Source organism: Prosopis cineraria, unplaced genomic scaffold (genome assembly GCF_029017545.1).
Source record: "Prosopis cineraria cultivar Desert tree isolate PC_DT_omini unplaced genomic scaffold, ASM2901754v1 PC727, whole genome shotgun sequence".
NCBI lineage: Eukaryota > Viridiplantae > Streptophyta > Magnoliopsida > Fabales > Fabaceae > Prosopis > Prosopis cineraria.
Genome location: NW_026556052.1, coordinates 80 through 22,022, shown reverse-complemented (window position 1 = coordinate 22,022; position 21,943 = coordinate 80). Strand labels below are relative to the sequence as shown.

Here is a 21,943-nt window from a genome sequence, read left to right as displayed (position 1 = left end):
ACTCAATCATTCAGGTTGATCTTGAGGGTTTCAAGCCTTTTAAATTCTTTTGAATTTTTTTTTTAAATATGTGTGTCTGTGTGTGTGAAAATAAAATAAAGCAAACCAACAAAATTAAATATGAATTCATTAAATATCGGATCATAGATCAAATTCCCAGATTCAGACCAAACAAAATTTAATAAACTAAACCGGTCTTCTCTAAATATTAATAAAGCAATAATACTAGAAGGTTTGAAGCACCATTGTGGTGATATATTTTTATGACTGTCATACTTAAGATCGACAATATATGATTGTACTTCATAGTAGACTTTCGAGTAATAAAAAATATCAAGGTTTGCTTTTTTGTTTAGTCTAGGGTTTTATTTTAAAAAATTGATAATAAAATTTTTTTAAAATATATATGGCAATTTAATCCCTTAAAATGCCATAATTCACCAAAAGTTTTTAAAAATTTTTTTATTATTAATGAATTTATTGTTATTTTCCTTTTATTTTCTTTTTTTTTAATTTTTAACTGCTCTCACTCTCTTTTCACATTTGAATTATTTTCCTTATCACTTATTAAATTTTAATATTTTTTTATATAAAAAACATACAAACGGGCGAGCCTTCAATTCAGCTCGATTATTTTTTAGTCCAGTAAAACTGGTCCCCTCAGATCCGATTAAGTGTTGACTCATTCAACATGCAAACCCACCGGCCATCCATTTAAAGGAATTCAAAACAGGCCAAGCATATTTTCCCTACACCGATGAGAGTGACGAGCGTGTTTGGGAGAAGAGGATGCGCTACGTACGGGACAAGATGGTTAGGAATTAGGTTAGGAAGGGACTGGGAAGCTGGTGGCGTCAAGCGATGCGGCCAGTATGTTGACTGAGGAAGTGGTTCGTACGAAAATGGGTCTGCTGACGTGGAGGATTAAATTGGGCCCCAGGGTCTCCCACGTCCACATCACTCCTCGTGACGGTTCCATCTTCCGCGGTCAAACCAAACTTTGGACCTTCCTGTTGGCTGCCTCCCTTGAGTCCCTTCGCCCTCACTTCCCCCTTCCATATCGTGGAGGAGGCTATTTTGGGGAATGTGAAAAATTAGGAAAGCTGAGTCATCGTAACTGAAAAGTAGGCAAGGAGTACAGTCGTATGGCAGATTAGAAGGGATAGACGCAAACGCAACTTGCTTTTGGAAACCAACCACAGTATTTTTGGAAAGCACTACACGCGAGGCGACATCGCACATAACACGCTTTTGCTTTACATCACCACTTCCCTAGCCCTCCTATAAAATTTTGCAACCCCATAAAACGTTATTTAATTTGATTTCATGGTTTTGTTTGTTCTGATTTAACCTTTTTAATTTTAAATATATATTCCCTCCAATTCTTATTATAAAACATTTTCAATCATTTTACATGTCTTAAAAGGAGATAATTTTTTTTCTTGATATCATAAAAAGTTATATATAATTTTATTTTTATACTATTAATTTTAAATAATAATACAATTGTATTAAATATTTTTATGTTAATCAATAAGGATAAAATTAAAAAAATTGTTTAATAATTATAATGTGTCTTATATTTTGAATTAAAAATTACTTTTAAAAAGTACCTAATAAATAAAATTGGAGAAAATATATGCTTAACAAGCTGGAAGATTAAAGATGGGTAAACCATGAATCCTGAAGGAAGAGGTTTTCTGAATCTGAGCCTTGAAATTTTTTTTATCTCCAGTCAAAAATACGTGTTGCTTGATATCGAAGGATCAATGACGACGAGTGCTCGTTGAAAAGGAACAGAATCAGACTTATAGTCTTCCCCCACTTCCAAAGGTGAGTGACGGGGGAAAAAGCCCAAGACCCACGTTTGCCCCCGACCCAAGATTTGCTTTCTTCCTTTCATTCTTTTCTTTTCTTTTTTGGGTGAAATTTAAGCGAAATTCAGGACATCATTACATGGTGTGGACTTTCCTTATGATCCTCCATGTCTTTGCTAAAAACATTCGTCATTGGGAGTTGGCTTGCGATGGAGGAAACACAGTGGATCGTTAAATTGAATTCTATTATTTAAATTTGATAGTTTTTAAAAATACAGATTAATTTGTATCACTAACATTTAATTTGAAAGATTTAAATTTGCAATGTATAAGCAGTGGAGGGAAAACACAGCGAAGAGAAACCAAATCTTCATCATTGACCCATACATAAGTAGATCCGTGACTTGGTAGTTTCCACTTTCCTTCTCCCCCCTAGAATGTCAAGATACAAAGGTCTTCTTTTCTGTTAGAACTAGTAAAATGCCATGCGATGCACAGGTCTCTTTTTTTGGAAAAAAAAAAACTTATAATAGACACCTTTTTATATCATCCTATAAATACCTAGGCTATATAACTACTGTCTTTAATATTAAATATGCATATTAGGGTTAAAAAAATGAATAGTAAAAATAAATGTATATGGTGCGAATGAATACGATAAGAAGCAGGTTAACTATCAAATTATCGAAAACTTTCCTATAAACAACATTAGAAGTTCTATCTATGGATCAATCACCTTTATCAAGAACTAATATTTTTAAACCTTCCTTACTTTAAATACAAGAAATAGCAAAATATAACTGATCATGAATGAAAGTAGGACAAGGTGGGTACAAATTGACGTGGAACGGGCTCTAATCCTGGCTTTTATTAATGATTGTTAAAAAGGCCAACATAATGGGAAATAGCTTCCTTATAGTAAATAGTAACATGGAATCAAATAGACACATAGCGGTATACATACTTCTGTCCTTACAGTTGACCTAGACATTATTGAGTCTCAATAACATGTTTTCCAATTCATAAAACTATGAGACATGTACATTTGTATAACCCCATAAACTTATTACTATTCTGCATTAAAATAATTGAGGCAACAACTTTCAGCCTTGTTTCATGATTTGGAAGGTTTGTCATTATAATTAAATTTAGAAAGTCTATAGAATATAAGTCATTAGGTAAATCCATATCCCAATCATCTTTCACAGTATTATAAGAACTCAAGTATACAACTTTCTCTTCAAGAAGAAGAGACAACATATACTTATTTATGTCTTCACCCACAACAAATGTTAGGGCTAAGATAGCCTTATCTTTAAAATATAAGAATTATAGACATTGTTAAGAAAATTCAGGATATATGTTTATCACCATGGATTCTCCTAATAGTTAGATCACGCAAATAAATATAAAATGCAGCTGTAATCCTATCATGTCTTTTGGTCACACACTTGAAAATAGTCAAGAAAACATAGCATGAAGAACACTGATAAATGAATTTAAGAAGACATTTAATTAAAACACAACATAAACAAACTACGCATCATGCATGTTTATTTTTTCATCGTCACTTGTTTCACCATGTTTGATATAAGTTTATCATCACTACCATCCAAAGCAAATGCCAAACGACACAAATTCTTCACCTCAATTGAGTTGTTGATTGCATGATCACCTACATTATCATATTATGGAAAAATCACCACTACCTGTTTAGTCTTGAACATGTTTTTGAGCTATTGACCTTTAAAAAAGTGCCACCACCCATATTATCAACGTCTAATTATACATGTGAAACATTACATCCCAAATATAACTAAAGGCTTATAAAAAGAAGGATAGATAAATGCAAAATAGTGCAAGCACCGGCCAAGGTGCATAGACAAAATAAACTCGTTAATGCTATAGATGTTAATTAAAGTTGAAAGTGTGAAATGAAATAGATAGACCCATACCATTTATTTATAATTGGTATAATATCTATGCGAGAGGAAACTTTGAATTAATACTACCAATAATATCAAATAACTAAATATTGAAATTTTAAGTTGGGGAAAATTATCATAAAATCTCTTAAATTATGTAAATGACATTTTGCTCTCTCAAAATGCCATAATTTTCTTGAAGTCCTAAGGGCCTTTTTTATCATTAAAAAATTAACATAAATGATCAAATTGCCTTTAATTCAAACTTGCAAATTGTTGTTGAGTTCTTGTAATTTTAAGAAAAAAAGTTGTGAATCTTCGAACACAACTTGTGAATAGTAATTGATATTCAAATTAAGAGCAGTGTGGTTATTTACATTAATTCCTTAATGATAAAAAAATCTCTAAAAATTTCAAGAGAATTATGGCATTTTGAGGGATTAAAATATTATTTATATAATTTAAAGAGATTTTATTATCACTTTTCCTTTAAGTTATTGCATTTAAAAATTGGAACTTAAAACTAAAGCTTTTTTATTATTGATTACCTTATGTTGACAATTCAAAATGGTCGAGTATATTGATTGATATTATTAACTTATCTTATTCAAATTATAGTATTTCAAAATTGTCAAATACTTCTAAAGGATTGATTAATTTTGGAAAATTCATTTTTTCCAAAGATACACAACTTTAAGAATTTTTCACATATTTAATAGGCCATTTTTTCCACTGTTAACTTATCTCGAATCAATGTTTGAATTTCAAATCACAATATTTACTAATTAAATAAAATTATTAATTAACAAAAATTATCATTAAATTAATGAATGTATTGTTTGATCAGCTAATATAAAAAACACTATTTAAACATATAATATAAATAATAATATTAAATTGATATACTATATGATTAGAATCATTGTTGTTAATTTCTTGTTTTGATACCTCAAAATATATGTACTTGTGGTTACACCTCTTCTTTCTATATTGATTCGGTGACAAACTCTAGATGTAAAAAAAAATATATAGCAAGTACGGGTAAAATTGCAAACTTATTGTACTATCATGAGTGTAATAGCCTACTTATAGGTCTAGCTATTATACGATGATGATGATTGTCACCCTTTTTTTATATTTTTATCTTTTTACTACATAATATAATCCATATTGTATTTTATCAATCCACATAGTCAATTTTCAAATGATTTTTCTTTTTGACTTTTAACTGTTAAATAAACCCCATGTTCAATCTCGTCCATTCATGAAAGTAATAAAAATAAGAAAAAATTACATCTAAGTCTTAGACAATAAAATTAATTATCAGAAGGTCCATTAATAACTAAGTTAAGTCTATTGTGTTGTCAATGACTTTAGTTCAGTTGTTAATGAATCTTATGATAATTAATTTTTTTATGCAGAGCTTCAACATAATTCTCTCTAAAATTAACCCCTATTCATTTACTTAATATTAGGGAAAAAACTACGCAGTGATTTTCCCTCAAATTAGCTTTGCTTATGGATAACACATGAGGTTATGAATTTAGTTAGATAAATTATTATTATTCTGATATTTCATATATTATAAATTGTCACAAGTTATTTTCTTTTATGTAGATCTATACATGTAAGTAGGAAATTTTAAATACTACTCTAATTCTTAATTCTTATATGAATTTATGCAATTAGTTTTAACACAGTAGATTCAAAAATATCATTTTTTCAACATACTCTCAAAATGAAATGCATGGAATTAGATTTAATATAAGAATACTTGATTTTAAATGTTTTATTTATAATTATTTTTATTTTATTATTTTTATTGACTATTTAATTTAGGATAACACATTTACCACATATTTTATTTATTGACTATTAAAATATTATTAAACACATCTCTCTCCTCACAAGTTTATGAAAACTCACTGTTCTAACAATTTTGGCTTGAATAAAATAGTAGCTAATATATCATTTAATCATAATTAGGATAATATTTATACAAAAAAATTCAAATTAAAATTAAAAATTTTATCTAATCATTATTTATTAACTGCTCTAACTTAAAATTTAAACCTAAAGTCTTTTTAATATTAAGTACATTATGTTGAAAATCTAAAATAACTGAATATGTTGTCCAAAATGATTATTAACATATTCTACTCAAATTATCTCATAAAAAAATATCCTACTCAAATTACAGTGTTATCTAAATTTTAAATACTTTTAGAAGATATGATTAATTAGGCAAAATCATTTTACCAATGATACATGACTGTGATAATGTTTTGCACCATTAACTTATCTCGATTAAATATTTAAATTTTAAATTTAAATATTTACTAATCTTAAACCCGACATGAATAATAATTATATTTTGAAGATAATTAGAAATGTAAATATATTATATAAAAATTAAATCGAAACCAACCCAACATATTAGATTATACTATTTAAAGATTTTTCAAAAAAATAATTAAATTTAAAAATAGTATACTATTAATGTTGAAACCACATAATCATATTATAGAAATAAAAAAATTCAAAATCTTAAAAAAATTGTAATTGATTACCTAATATATTTAGATTTTAATCTTAATATTAAGATTTGTAAATCTTAATCAATTATAGTTATGTAAAATGATATTTTAGATTGATATAGGATGATATTATTATTGTTTTAGATAATTACAATAAAATCAAAACAAATTACCTAGGGTAATTTTTTTAATTAATCACATAATCCTCAATCCAATTTAAAGGCAATCACTAAAAAGGAACCCTAAAAAATAAAATTGAGGAAGAATATCAAATCCAACTCTGTCTCATTTCCTCTAATTAAAAAATATTGCCATTTAAATAGAAAACGTTATTTACATTATTTACATATCTTTCAAAATTAAAAATTAGAAACTATGTATCTTTTAGTTACTCTATATATATATATATTAATATTTAAAATATCATCTTGAACTAATCTAAAAATTAATAAATAAACTGTCTTTTAAAGAAGAAAATTGCAAAGACATTCAAAACATTGGAGAAGTTACTTTGGCTTGAAATTCACCTTTGCCTCATTTCATAAACAACTAAAAATACTGTCATTCAATAATGTGGATGTTTCAATTAACACTCATGAGGTTGGGTATCTGTTACCTAGTTTGCCTTCAAATTAGTCATTAGGTATGATCGAGATTAGCTTCATTTGTTATATAAATGACAACATTAATCCAATGGCCTGAGATTCTACTTCTCAAGTAGCGACTTCAATTGCAATAAAATTGTCAATATTCTTGCCTTTCTTGTCGCAACAAATGGTCAAAGTTTCCTCTAAAGTGATTATGTGCTTTTTCTTATGCTTTTCACTTTCTCCTTCCTCTTTGTTCAGCTAATTACACGAGCATCCTTGCTTGATGGAGCATTTTTTGTCCTTCAAGTGGAGTTAATTTTGGGTGAGTCTCAATCTAAAGATTAATTGTCATTCAACTATGACATATTTTGGTAATAGAAAATTAGTAGCTATATATTAGCTTGTTGGGATTGAGATGCAAACTTATATTACAATGAAATATTATTACCATTATGTGAACTACAATATCTCAATGGGCTTAGACATTATTCCAAAAAAAAAAATATAGATAGCCAAGAAAAATACAAAATTCAAGCCAGCTAAGATTTGATACAAACCATAATGACAGTTAAAAATAGAGTTAGATTATTTACCTATTTAGAAAATTCATCTTTAGGCTCCTTTCATGTATGCCAATTAGAGATAATTACTAAAGAAAAGTTATAGCAAAATCGAGACTAAAATTTGGAGGCAAGGAAAAATATTGTGTAATTGTCAATTGTAGCGGCGTCAGCTTTATAATCACTGCGTAGTGTGTGGATGTTGGAGTTAGATGCTTGTGTATAGGTGTGGTATGCTAAACAAATTACTTGAAAAATTGGAGAAACTAAGAAAAATTTATAGCAATGAAGAATAATCAATGAACAAATAGATAGTCTTATGAATCGCAAAAATTTGATTACCCTATAAAAAGGAGCATGAATTATACATGAATTAGTTGAAACTGAAAATATGGAATGAAATCGTAACCAAACATATTTATTTATAATTGATATAATATATGCATTAGAGGAAATTTGAATTTAAATCGATAATATAATATAATCAATAGTTATCATAAATAATTATCATGAGTAATTTTAAATTCAAAATTCAAAACAGAATCAAGCTTTGAAATTAAAGTACCATTTATTTGGAAATTTGAATCATATTTAGCATAAATAATTATTTTGAGAAATTTTAAATTTTAGTATTTAGTAATATTTTATCCCATAACTAAAAACTATATATTTGAATTTTGAATAGATATATATACACTTTGTTATATGATTGAAATTTTGCAAAATCACCCAAGATATGTAAATAATTTTTTATTCAAATTTATTATATGATTGATTACATGAACCTTAATTTTTGGAAAATATTTAGGATGCATCAAAATTTTCAAAAATCATGAGGACAGACAGAAAATTTTAAACACATATTTTTTTTGCTAAATTTTAAATACATAAGTATTAATTTTAATTCAAATATGATCAGATTTGGATTTGAAATAGATAAAGTTTATTTTTTTAATACATCTAAAAAATAATAATTCATCCTACACCTAACTCCAAACTTAAATAATATATTTTATATACATTAAAAAAATAATAAATCATCTCAAACCTAACTCCAAACCTGATTCGGGAGTACAGAATTGTAAGAAATACATCCTGAAGCAAAGAATTACAGTAAACTTAAAATTAGACACGTGACATTCTCTTATAACATTTAACTTTACTTTTATATATATAATAATTTGGGGAGGTACATATATATATATATATATATATAGATCCATAAGCCCCATGCCTGATATTTAGATTCACAAACCCCATGCCTGATATTTCGATTCAAGATATGATATCGAATCAAATATTGAAATACATACATACATACATACATATATATATATATATATATATCAGTTACATATATCAGTTACATACTTTTTATTTAATCTAGATTTAGTCAACACAGACAGGACTTCCTCTCACTTTTTTCATCAACTCACACTTAATTCTCGACGGCTATTTGATTTGGTGAAACATTTTTATGAACCACGCATCCTATTTTAATTTCCAATAATCCTCGTCCTCCTATTATTTTATAATTTTTTGTGTAATTATCAAGCCTTCCCCTCATGTCATATTCGTTATGACTTAATAGTTATGAGCACTGGGAGAGAAGCAAAGTAGCAAACCAAACAGTTTCGGAAAAATTACACTGAACGAATGCGATTAGATGGGAGCGCTGCGCGGATTGCAATATTTGCAACATTTTATCCATTACTTTTCAAAAGCTTCTTCTTCTTCTTTTTTAAACTAGGTGGCCCTTTGAGTTGCATAAAATTTAATAATTAAACAGGATTGTCTAAAATATTGTGAAAAGTAGAAAAGTGAAATTTGTTATAAATATTAATTGCATACTAATATATTAATTTCCTTCTTTATTAAAATGAATCATTTGCCATTAAAATTATGGAACGGTTGCCATTATAAATTTTCAACACACTGTAATTAAACATCTGAGCCAAGCGTCACAGTATAGAAACAAGATTTTTTTTTTTCCCCGGAAATGGTGGCCGACCTTCTTTTTGCTCAACAATATCATTTTCTCATTTGCCCCTAACATATCCATAGAATTGGAACTCATGACCTTATCCTGGTATCAATTGTTTAATTAGCTGGGATTGATGAAATATTTTATCCTTTGGTTCTATTTATACAGGGTAGAGAAAGAAATTTAATTTTAATTCTATTTATAGGCATTTCATTATTTTCAATATTTATCATTACCTTCCTACTCTTATTAAACGTTAAAAATAATTTTTTTTGGTCCTTACAAGGTAGAAGTGGAAACTTATCAAATTTTAAAACAAGATTAATAAGATTTAACATTTTCCTTAATTTTGGTAAAATGTGCGGACAATGACTTATAAATAAGGCAACATCATTTATCATTGTATAAAAACGGTTAATTGTTTCGTCAGATTATAATCTTGTAGAGCAAGCTTCGACGCCCCAATTCAAATACAAAGAGAGCTGATTGACTAGGTACGCTACTAATCTTGTATATGCCTGGCTTATCGATACCGTCCAGTCTATGCTCTACTACTATACATACCTATCTGCTTATATATGTGTACGAAGGTTTGGCATGTGACCAGGAGCTTTTTCTGAAAGCATTGGACAGAATATAGCGGTGCAATTCCTGCCCTTAACTTTGTTCGTAGAGAGAAGTGCGAATTGCAGGCTAAGGCTGTGTTTAAATTTAGCGTATCATCAGTTCTGAATATAATATAGATCACGCACGTGTGTCTGGTAATTCTCTGAAGACATGAAAAGTGTCATGGTGAATAAAACAAGAAATACAGCAAACTAAAGGGGAGGAAGCAGAATTTGAATAAGCCATGCATTATTCATCAGAATATCAGATTGCGCATATATAAGGTCCAGTACAGTATGTATATAAACTTTTCTTCTCACCTCGATAACTGTTGGTATGTTAAATGTCGTATGAGAATATTCAGGTGAATAAGCATGTATGTATATAAACTTTTCTTCTGACCCCCATAACTGGTATGTGATATGTCATATGAGAATATTCAGGATTTTAAAAAGCAATCCTGATTCCTCTATAGTCCCACGACACTCGCAAGATGGATGAGAATTAAGGACTTGCTCTTCACATTTTCTCTTCTCAAGTGAGTCTTCCGGCTATGTTGTCAGATCTATGGCGAACGATGCCAATTTTCTTCCCACCTGATCTTCCCTTGTTTATAACATCCCTAAGTCTTCTCCCTTTTCTCTCTTTCTTCTCAGACTCCTGCCAAAGGGGTCGCGCATTTAACAGAGCGAATTATTTCATGGAACACAATCGACCTTATATGTTATAGTTGACAATACCTTTTTGGGGTTGGTGATTTCCTTCCTCGATGGCTTGCTCTTGCCCACCAATATTGGATCGTCATTACCTACGCAGAGAGCAGCAAAACCATTAGATGACAGCCTTAATTTTCAACCTTGATCAAAAACCTGGGATCATGATATATTCGTTCACCCATGTTGTCGGTGGTTTCGGCCATGTCAGGGTCATCGTGGGAGTGTTCTATATCACTGGAAGATCCGGAGTGGACGCAATATTCCCTGAAACTGGGGGACGCAGCGCCGGAGAAGGCATCATCCCTCTCAATCTCAACGGTGGGTGGAAGAACGTTAACGGACGGAGGCTTTGCGGGGCCATGTTGCTTGGCCTCTTTGACTCCGACCTCGTCATGGTCGGCCGGCATGAAGCGGAAGGAGAAAACGGCGTCGTTGTTGAGGGGCGAAGGAGAGGCTTTGGGAGGCTCCTCGACGTTGATGGGTCGGGCGACTTTGTAGTGGAAGGGGTTGTTGGGATGGTGCTCAGGACCCAAAACTGAAGCGCCACAACCCATGACAGAACGGAGGAGATCGATAACGGAGGTGGTGGTATGGTGTTGGGGAGAGAGGGTGATGAGTTGCGTGCATTTTTGTAAAGACAAACACAAATGAGGGATGCAACGAGGGTTACGGAATTTAATCATGCCAATGGCTTCTGCTAAGCTTATAACCTCTCTGTTTAGTTTTTTTTTTTGGGGGAAAAACTATGTTTATAAAAAGAAGTCAATATATTAAGTAATTCATAATTTTGAATGGATATTTCCACACATACATAAATGCTGGTTAAAAAAAAAAAAGTACATGCATCCACGCATATATACATATACTTAATTATACACACAGATGTGTATGTGTGTGTGAATTACTTAATACACACACATACATATATCCATATACACACGTGTGTGTACACATAATATATATTCCTTCTCGTCTTATTTATATAATACAGCAAAAGAGATTTTTTAATCATACTTATAAGGTATATTATTAACTTTTCATTGTAAGTTTCCCCTTTCATCAGATCAAATATTAGTAAGAAAAATATGCTATTAATATCTACCTATATGTGTGTGTTTAATATTAATGGAGATGGAATTAAAAACAACTTATTAATTTTTACTGAGAGTTGTTGAATTTTAATTTTTTTTTTAGTTTCCTCTTCTATAGCTAATCAATGTGATGTGTATATTATAAAAGTCCATTTGTACATGAGAGAAAATGGATTTCAAAATAGTTTCCTTTCGTTCGTTCAAAAAAAAAAAAAAAAAAGTTTTCCCTTCGGACCTGAGAATTTCAAAATAGTTTTCATGTAACTTATTTGTATTGTCGCGCGCCTCACAAGTCAAGTGATGCGCCACCGAACATTGTTTGTTGGGCCTCACAAGTCAAAACATTTAACGCTTTGTGTTTTGAGGGTAGCTGTTAAGGCTTGTAAAACATTTTTTAAAATAAAAAAAACTTATATACTTATCATTATATATTTAAAAAATTTATTTTTAATTAAATTAAGATATATATATTTATTAAATATTATTTATTTCATAATAAATTTTTATTAATAACATATTAAAATTTATATATCTTAATTTAATTTAATAAAAGCATGTTAAATATATAAAAGTAAGTATATAAGTATTGTCCTTTTTAAATTTTATATTTAATGTCAACATCAAATTATCAATATTAATTATCACCTTTATGTTTTGGTTAAAAAAAAAAATTATCACCTTTATGTCATTTCTATGCCAGACACATACAGATAAAAGACTAGTTAAAATTAGCGAATAACTTTAAAATTATCTTACGTTTTAGAAGTACCCTTAATTAAATATAATAAATTTTAACATAATATTACTTATTTTTTTAATCTCCCTCTCTACTATAATTACTCAATAACATCCATATAAAAATAATACAAGAATTTTTAATTTCTCAATGAAATTTGTAAAATAAATTATAAATTAAAACATCAAAAATAGCTCCTCATTTGGAATAAACTCTGGAAATTGAATAGTCCCCAGAAATGTAAGTATTTTCGCTTGGTTACTGCTTCACAATAAGCTTTTGACAAAAGAAGCTAGAAAAGATCGAGACATGAGTGGTTCCACTTCTTGTGCCTGGTGTCATCACGTGGAGGGAGATAGTATCCATGTTTTAGGCGACTGAGGAAATAAAAGCTGTGTGGATTTCTATCATCAAGCCGAGTCTTCTCACAATATTTTTTATTTGTAATTTGTGGGAATTGTACCGTTTAAACGTGACTGCAAATGTGGGGCGGGTTGAAGGATATTGGAAGGAGCCACGTGTTGTTTTTTGCTAGCTCATTTAGAAGCATAAGAATGACAAAATATTTGAAAATAACGTTACTTGCACCCTGCATCTCTTTTCTAAGAGCCAAGGGCATGTTAGTAATCATAATGATGCACGTATAAGTAGAGGTGGAAAACAGCCGGCCAAATCCATGTGAGCTTGAGCTTCTAAGAGCTTGGCCTTCAAGCTCAATTTTTAAAAATTATTTAATTTTTAAAATTTAATTTTTATTCAAACAGCTCAGGGTTTGCATACAAATCTTTTATTATTATTATTATTTATTTTTTAGATTCTTTAAAAGTTAAAATTTTCAACTATAATATTTTATATATTTTAAAATACAAATTATAAATAAATAATAGAAAATTAAATTTTAAAGTATAAATATATATTTTAAAGTTTAAATTCAATTTAAAAAATAAAAATATTTTATTTTTTTAGAGTTAAAATAAAAAAGAGCTATCCAAGCCTGTTTTTTCAAGGCCTATTATGGTTGATTTTCAAAGCCCGATTTCTCTAAAAAATATTATTCTTTTTAAGTCTAAACTCATTTAAAAATGAGTTTAAATGAGTAACCCATCAAGCTCAATTCTTATTCTCAACTCTACAGGTAAGTTTGAAAAGAATAAATATTCAATTTGGCATGTTGTGAAGGACGTGGGAGATCCTCCATTAGTACATGAAGGTTAGATCAGTGTTTGTATTGATGGAGCCTATTCATCTTAATTATAATACAGGTTGTGGGGGTATCATCCACGACAATCATCAATCTCTTTTAGAAGCTTTTAAGCTTGAACTATCTGAAAGAATCCTCTTGTGGCTAAACTTTGGACTTGTTTTATTACTCTTATAAGAGCTTGGGATGGTGGTCTCGTTACGGGCCCTTACTCTTATTATGTCTCTTAGCAATTTTCACGCTCACTAGGAGTTGATCTCTTAATGCCAAAGTATGTTTCGTCAGGAATGAACTCTTGATCTCGGATACGTTTGCAGGAGGATGATTTTGAAGCCCATCTCATTAGCATCGCTTGTTGGGTTGGCCTTCATTTCCTACCTCTGGAGGATGCTTACTGCTTTCTTGCTAGTGCTGTAGGGTAGTAACGTCTATTTTTGGCCCAAAAAAAAAATCAAAAATAGCTTATAAATAAGTAGGGAGGTAGCATTTAAAAAGAAATTCCATTTTTCAAAGAGCTGAATGGAAGATATATGCTTTTGCTTGCATGGATTTGCAAGTGATGAGAACTGTGTGCTCATCAAGATCAGGGCCTCCATTTTGATCCAAATTGATCTCTATTATTTATTTAAATTAATTTTTAAATATTTGTAATATTACATTTATTAATATAAAAAATAAAAAAATTTAATGAATCTGTTCATTATTAATATGGATAATATAGATTTAATCTAACATTTCAATTTAACATTAAATTTTTTTATAATTTTATAATTTGACTATCCAAATAGACTCTGAACAGTCTAAATATAATCTAAATGACTTAATTTAATATTAAAAAAATTATAAATTTTACAAACTAACCATTTAAATATACTCTAAATAGTCTAAATTTAATATTAAAATTTTTTATATTTTTTATTTTAATAAATATAATATTAAAAATATTTAAATATTAATTTAAAAAAACAGCAAATATCATTTTAGGCTAAAATGAAGGGCCAAGAGCATTTAGGCTAAAATGAAGGGCCAGGATATTGTGATGAGCACTGAGTGCAGATGCTGCTTGCATGAGCTGAGTTGAACATAATCCACGACCGTTTAATTATTTTCTTTTAATTTCTTTTGTTTTTATTCAAAGTATTTTAATAAGGGCAAAATTGTAAAGATGAGCATTGAAAATTGGCACGTACTCTATAAATGTGATTAAATTTTTTCTTTCTTTCTCTACCTTATAAATAAAATTAGAAGAGTATATCCTATAAGGCTATAACTATTATGACAATTTCAGCATTTTATTGTTTCCTTACATTAGTAGTAATTATTTTTTAGATTCAGTATAATCATGCAATATCTAAAACCCATGTAACTCTCCGATCATGGATATGCATGATGATAGCTTGATACTGAATATTATACTATTTTTGTTCTCTATTATAATTATAATTTATCTTCACGAGATGGTTTAGCATATTGTTTCCCTTATATTTCGCTGCTCATTAAATTTTTTCAATCGTTTCTTATAGCTTAATTAGTAATTACTTTTGATTCAAAATAATTTAGTATAAATATCTCTAATTCGGGAATTCAATCTATAATATTGACAGGATCTAATTCTTAAAGCATAATTAACTAACCGAGAGCCTTTGACCTGGTTTATATGGCAAGTTACGCCAAGATAACGAGCACAACGACTCTTAAATTAGCCCTTTCACATAAGCATGCACACGTATAAACATGTCAATTATAATGATATTATTTTTCTTTTTCACTGGCAAATCTTTATCTGACAAACCAAATATTATCAATGTTTTTTTTTTTTTGGTGTTTTCAAAGATATTCTCACATTTGGCGTTCATGATGTTAATTTTTTAAGGAATCTGACCGTCATATAAAAAATTATTCTCTTTCAAGTAACGCTCTTCATACATCTTCAAAAATCAAATTTTGAAAAAATATTTAAAGGGTTTAGTCCGCTACCACTTTTGCTACATCCATTTGTTAATATTATCAATCATAGGAGAATGAAAAGGAGGAATATTATCAACCTCATCCTCCCATTTTTACCAAAGGATAATAGTTGAAGTACCCAACATTTCTCGCTAAATAATTCAACCCTTTAACCCTAAATTATAACGCAACCAAATTGAATCGTTGTTCTCGTGACATGAATGTTAATTACCAAAATAATGGTGGCTCTTGATAAAAAACTGTTTGCTAGCTTGCCATCTCTGTTCAAAACCTTCAGCTATCTCTGAAGCTAGCCATCAAAAGAGGCGTTGGCTATGGTGGAGCTAGCAGATAGCAATGATTTTAGGACGAGGGCAGCGGAATAAGGCGGCAGCGATATATATGGGGAAAAAGTGATTGATACAGTAACAGTAAAAGTTGGTGAAATTTAGTAATACTGTACGTAGCATCAGTAGAGTAAAGAGGGAAACATAATAGAATTCTATACAATGCAGTGATCATAGCTGAATAGCTGGTGTCTCAACAATTTCACCTTTTTTTTTCCCTGCTAAGAACAAGTTCACATAATTTTCTCACGCTTCTCTTCACCAGTTCAAGGTAGCATACATAGTACTATGCATGTACGTTTGATCAAATCTGGCGATGAATTATTTCTCTGAATTCTGCGTGCTGACTTCTAAAAGCTTCATTCCACTTCTTCTGTATTCTATATCTTGCAGATTTCGGTACCAAATCTTCGAGAACAGTTAATACAGAAGCTATTCTATGTAAATAGGGCTCCCCCACTCACCCTTGAGATTTACTGCATCAGCAGTTCCTACTCCATTCTGTTTCTAGCTAGTTTCTGTGCAATTTATAGAAAAAAGCGTCTGAATCATAAGAAGATAGTGACAGTACAAAGATTGATGGAGTTGAATGAATTTGTGGTGTTTACGTTTGGAGAGCAGCAAGGTCAAGTAATTTTGGACAGGGAGTAGGGGAAAAAAATGCAAGCAGTTCTATGTCAGTGGATGAACAATACGAAACATTGCTTTTATGGAGCTAAATTCTAAAAGCACGTGTGCTGCACGATGAAAAGAAAAAACCTACTATCTTCAGCAATACAAGGGATTTGGATTCTACTAGGATTTGAATTCGATAATTGTAGTTAATACAGTCACTGAATACATTTAACATTTAAATTATTAAAATTTAAATCAACGATTTTAAATTTATACTTTACTTAAAATTAATAAATAAGTAACTTTATCTAAATAGTTGATCTGAATTTTAAAAATTTATACCTCACTTAAAATTAATAAATGAGTGACTTTATCTGAACAATTGATCTGAATTTTAAAATTTAAAATTCAAATTAACTATTCACATAAAGTCACTCATTTATTAATCTTAAGTGTAGTATAAATTTATAATCGTTGATTTGAATTTTAATGATTTAGATGCTATATACACTCAGTGTTTGTATTAACTATGGTCATTGAATCCAAATCTTAATACGAGACAATTGTGTCCGCCAAAATCTCAACGTTTCCAGCTGCTACGAACTATGATTAACTTCTAAAACTCTAGTGTATTAGTCTCTATAACAAAGGTTAACTTTTGCCTTCTCCAACTAAAAAAGCTACTGAAAATATAGTGATACGTCATCAATTTATGGTTAATCATAGTGTAATTAGTGTCAACAGGCATTAACGATTTAGTGTTCATGTTATGATAATCTAATTATTGCATCGATAGGTGTACAAAATAAGGCAGAAATAAAGCAAGGACGACGAACAAAATCTGAGTAGGAGGAAGTAAAAATCACCACCACCATCATCACAGCGTCCCAATAGCTCCAATTTAGCAGATGTATGTGTGTGTGTGGGGTCTATGAATAGGTTTCCTTGTGTTCTTCATTCATAATAATGGTCGGCCCTTAAAGTCTGCAACGTACGACGCTACTCAATGTCCACTACATGCTGCCTTGCAAGTGTGATGATGTGATCCACAATAACACAAATTCTACAACCACCTTCAAAACTCTTTTCTCCACTTATTGCTTCAATGCTCAACGTAGTAGTGTTTCATAATTTCCTACGTGCGTATGCCTAAAGCGATCCACGTTGTTCATGAATTTGAAATCTCTGGTACAAGGACAAAGAAACGAAAAGTTAAGATACAAGATCGGCTATATAGGAATTCTCTAATACTGAAGTTTTATGTCGGAAGCTCTTTTTCTCCATTCACCACGCAGCCATTATATTTGAATTTGAGAAGGCATCATGATGAAAGACGTGAGAGTTGTCTAAAACCAAGTGTGCTGAAATGTATTTCACTGTACTCCTTATGGCTTTATATCCATGTATATATTTATGTAAAAAGAAATAATAATTAATATCAGGACATATATAATAACTTGTGATTCATGGAGTGAAGACAGCTCGTAATTCGATCGTGGGAAAATGATAAAGACTTGTATAGAAATTCATGAAGATGATTAAAATAGAGCGTGTATTATTTTGTTTCTTTTTTATCTGAAAATGTATTATTTTTTTTCAATAATAAAAATTTCCGATAACTTGTCCATGTCCATCATGAAGGACTCTAGACTATAGTTACGTATGGTTGACAAGTTTTTTTTCTTGAAACACGATCCTTCTTTTGAAACAAGTGCTCGTTATCGTTATCACAATGAATTTATAAAGACTGCTTGGGATATTCATACTAATAAATTGATTTTATTTTAGTTTTATCACAATAAATCCTTAGTTCGATAAATAAGATCAAATTAGCAATCATTGTTTAGCCACTTCACTTTCACTGATAAAGTCATGTTTGAATTATATATTTGCCCTGTTGAAAACGCAAACCTCCAATTGCGTAGCTGTATGTGAATTTGATTGGATTATTCTTAGCTGGACCAACAAAAATGGCCGATTTCTCTCATATACTGCCTACCTAAATATGCAAGAAATTAATTAATTTCAGTAGATTGACTAAATCAAAACAGAGGGGGATTTTCCAAATTTTTTTATAGATACAAACACTTGCTAATTCGTTACCAAGTACGTACCAACCATAAAATGAAATAAAATTAATATATCCTCATCCTCCGGCACCACTAATAAGGCAATGGGATCTAATTACAAGATGCTGATGCATGCGTGCGTGTCTGGATTTTGCTTACTCTTAAAATTCCTATTTCTCATTGTGTATGTATATTTTTAAGCAGGTTACAGTATAAATGTTTGTCAATGATTTTCTTCTTCGGTTATCTTAATCTATACCATGCACCGGCTAAATGATTTTCCTTCAGTGTCGGCATTATTGCCAAAAGGAATCTTTTTATGTCAACAGCCACAAAGAAGCAATAAACAACATTTCATTTAGTGTGCGTCTTGCTTGCTTCCTCCCCCAACTTAACCGACGCTTAGTTTTTTCTTTTTTTTTTCTGGTATTTAATTTGTTCCTTGTTCGCTTCACTAACACCAGATCAATTTAAAATTCAAACGCATTAATCACTTCGAATATTTAGATTCACCATTAAATCAAGAATATTTGATGGTCGGGTCTGATGGAAATAAAAACGATACTGTTCTTGTCTGTTACAAAAATAACATTAGAATTATTATTTTTTTAATTTCTTCTCTGAAGCATCTCTTTTTATTTTATCATCAATTACACCAGAAAGGGACTTTTTTACTTTGGAGTTTCGATGTGTAACGAAATCATTCATGAACGGAGTATTGAGTTCTTGAACTAAGACAGATTCTTTCAACCCCATGTGTGTTGTTGTCATGTAGGTTCTATGCTCTTTACCCATATGGTATCTCGGGTTATCTTTCAACAAGATCATGATTAGATCCTTCACAGCCTCTTTTCTGCTTTCTTTGGATGCCTCCCCTTTGTATGTTTCTCTGGGTCATTATTTTATACTTTGGATCATCTATTTGTCTTTTAAAAAACCATTTGGCTTTTGATAATAATAGAAGTCCACACTGTGATTAGCAATATCAGGCAGGCACTATACATAATACTATCAGATTAATGACGCTTTTTATTTATTCATCATCAGTCTGTTCTCTCTCTCACTACAATGATTCCCAACATGATAATTATTAATGAGGATTAGGAATGCTAAAACAAACTGATCAGTTTCTTTGAGCCCACTGATTAAACATAACCCCACCCATCCACGCCATTCTCATTTAACTCTAGCATATGTAACAGTCGGGGAAAATAAAAAGAGAAACAGGTTTTCAGGGATCTAGATGCTTTTCCTTCTCCGTTTCTTACAGAATTTCAGCAAAGTTAACTGATACCACCGCTTGGACTAATCTAGCTAGTTAGAAGCGATGGTGTCACTGCCTTCACTGACACTCGGGGACGGCGGCGGCGGCGGGGCTTCGTCAGAACCATGATCGTCAGCGGTGAAATCAATGAAGCTGGGTTCGACCCCCTCAAGCTTCTGAACTTTTTTGATATTGGACTGCTTCGCAGACCTTTTTCTCTTGGGCTTCTTCTCCTTCTGAAAAACCCGATACACAGCCCACTTTGTCCACGGCATCTACATTTGGCGTCAAAACACAAATCAAATATCAAATACTGATAAATAAGACAAGATAGGGAAAAATTCGGGGCACTACATTATTCTGTCTCAATGAACAATCACTGTTCTATTGTTTACCTTGGATGGGTGACCGATAATTGGAGGGCCGGCGAGGCGCAGCTCATGCATGACCCATTGTGTTTGGGCCTCGCCGGAACCGTCGCCTCCGCAGAAAACCAGGGTTCTCCTCGTCCCGACCACATAGTTGGTAGCAGAAGAAACAATTAATTTCTCTTTGCCAGTGGGCTTCCAGAAGCCAGTGCCCTCAGCAATCACGATGATTCCTCCATAGAAAATGTCCTTCATCTCGCTGAAAAAATACCCCTTTTCAACAGAATCTAATTCTCCCACGCCTACAGTCCGCCCAAACAAAAATCAGACATCAATACATCGTTTCGACGGGATTTAATTAACACGCCGTGATCGAACAACACAAGTATGTTTCAGCAGACAAGGAAATTTGAATCTTTGAGAGACATTGAGGGAACAGAGTGAACACAGCTGCAAAGAAGAAGAAGAAGAAGCGGGAGAAACGATGAGTATATTTGACAAAACCTGGAAGCTTCCAGGGATCGGTCTGAAACACGTCGAGAACAGGAATCACTGCGGCAGGTAATGGCAGGCCAAAGGCCAACTTCCTGAGATAGTGGACGATAAGCTCCTCATCAGTCGGGCAGAACCTGTAGCCGATAGGCAGTTTAATGCCTCCAGTGATGACAAAGCTGGGAAGAATCTCCATCTCGGAGAATCTCACACACAACACACGAGATAGAGAGAAAGAGAGAGAGGAGGGGTGTCTCAATCTCAAATCTGGGATTGGGATGGTGAGATTGGTTCAGGGGAGACTGACTATTATAAGGAGAAGGCACACAGAAAAGAAGGGCAGAAGAAAGAGAGGAAAAGAGCGCAAAATAGGGAACGCTCGCGATGTGGCCGGGCCTGGGGCTGTGATGGGCGAGGGATGACGAGGCAAAGTTTAATTATACAGGCAGGGTAGAGTGTGTGAGCAAGGAAGAAATCCGAAACATTAACTCTCCTCGTAATTATGACTCCAAAGAGTTCTTGACTTTTTAACTATTGCTTTTCTCTGACGGTCCTGGGGAGCCTTTCTCAAGCGTGTACGGGACATGTAGAGTGTGTATACTGGAACATTATATCTTGCCTGCCTTTGGTCAAAGATGAATCCGCCCCCTTTTTTTAAAGCTTTTTGCATATACAGTGATCCTCATGTGTCCCACGTTTGGAAATCTTGTTCTGCTCAGATCCCTTTCTTTAGTGATTACCTACCCTCTCTTCAATTTCCGATTTCCTTCCTCTTTCTCATTTGGTTTTCTTTTTCACTGCGTGTGTTCAATAGGTGGCGTCCTATGTATATGTGACCAATCAATATAATTAATGTTGTTTCCATTTATAGTGGATTTTTTTACACTATTTTTGAGGCAGACTATCAGATAATTGAAAACTTAATAAGCAAGGCTTTCAATAAATCTAGCAATTTAATAGCCTGATTTGTGCCCAGTGAGTCAACATGTATATAAATAAGATTTAAAACTCTTCCCAGAAAATGCCATTTATATATTTTGATTTGTTTCTTTACCCAAATCTTCTTCTATTTTATATA

At 31.4% G+C, this 21,943-nt stretch overlaps 2 protein-coding genes across 4 annotated transcripts; both read right to left on the bottom strand.

Moving 5' to 3' along the window:
• Positions 1-9,844: 9,844 nt before the first annotated feature.
• Positions 9,845-11,357, bottom strand: LOC129298151 (uncharacterized). 3 transcript variants are annotated; one of them, XR_008590311.1, is made up of 4 exons: positions 10,914-11,357; positions 10,760-10,827; positions 10,340-10,679; positions 9,845-10,182 (listed from the first exon to the last, which is right to left on the bottom strand). XR_008590311.1 is itself a non-coding variant. In XM_054936556.1 (3 exons), exons 1-3 carry the CDS (start codon positions 11,287-11,289, stop codon positions 10,554-10,556), a joined length of 570 nt encoding a protein of 189 aa, XP_054792531.1. In that variant the 5' UTR covers positions 11,290-11,357; the 3' UTR covers positions 10,249-10,553. The 3 variants fall into 3 exon arrangements, 1 of the variants encoding a protein (XP_054792531.1); XR_008590312.1 differs by having other exon boundaries at positions 9,845-10,112; XM_054936556.1 differs by lacking the exon at positions 9,845-10,182 and having other exon boundaries at positions 10,249-10,679.
• An 8,383-nt stretch (positions 11,358-19,740) lies between these two features.
• Positions 19,741-21,110, bottom strand: LOC129298153 (NAC domain-containing protein 83-like). The gene is made up of 3 exons (XM_054936562.1): positions 20,878-21,110; positions 20,401-20,675; positions 19,741-20,280 (listed from the first exon to the last, which is right to left on the bottom strand). The coding sequence occupies exons 1-3, from the start codon at positions 21,059-21,061 to the stop codon at positions 20,056-20,058; spliced, it is 684 nt and encodes a 227-aa protein (XP_054792537.1). The 5' UTR covers positions 21,062-21,110; the 3' UTR covers positions 19,741-20,055.
• Between the last annotated feature and the right edge of the window lie 833 nt (positions 21,111-21,943).

Excerpts from the sequence above, each read along its gene's own strand:
- LOC129298153 (XM_054936562.1), bottom strand. The coding sequence starts at position 21,061 with ATGGAGATTCTTCCCAGCTTTGTCATCACTGGAGGCATTAAACTGCCT. Across the intron at positions 20,676-20,877 it reads CGATCCCTGGAAGCTTCCAG|GCGTGGGAGAATTAGATTCT; the intron begins GTTTTGTCAAAT and ends GGCGGACTGTAG. Across the intron at positions 20,281-20,400 it reads TTATCGGTCACCCATCCAAG|ATGCCGTGGACAAAGTGGGC; the intron begins GTAAACAATAGA and ends CGCCAAATGTAG.
- LOC129298151 (XM_054936556.1), bottom strand. The coding sequence starts at position 11,289 with ATGGGTTGTGGCGCTTCAGTTTTGGGTCCTGAGCACCATCCCAACAAC. Across the intron at positions 10,828-10,913 it reads CGAAACCACCGACAACATGG|GTAATGACGATCCAATATTG; the intron begins GTGAACGAATAT and ends CTCTCTGCGTAG. Across the intron at positions 10,680-10,759 it reads AAATCACCAACCCCAAAAAG|GAGTCTGAGAAGAAAGAGAG; the intron begins GTATTGTCAACT and ends CCCCTTTGGCAG.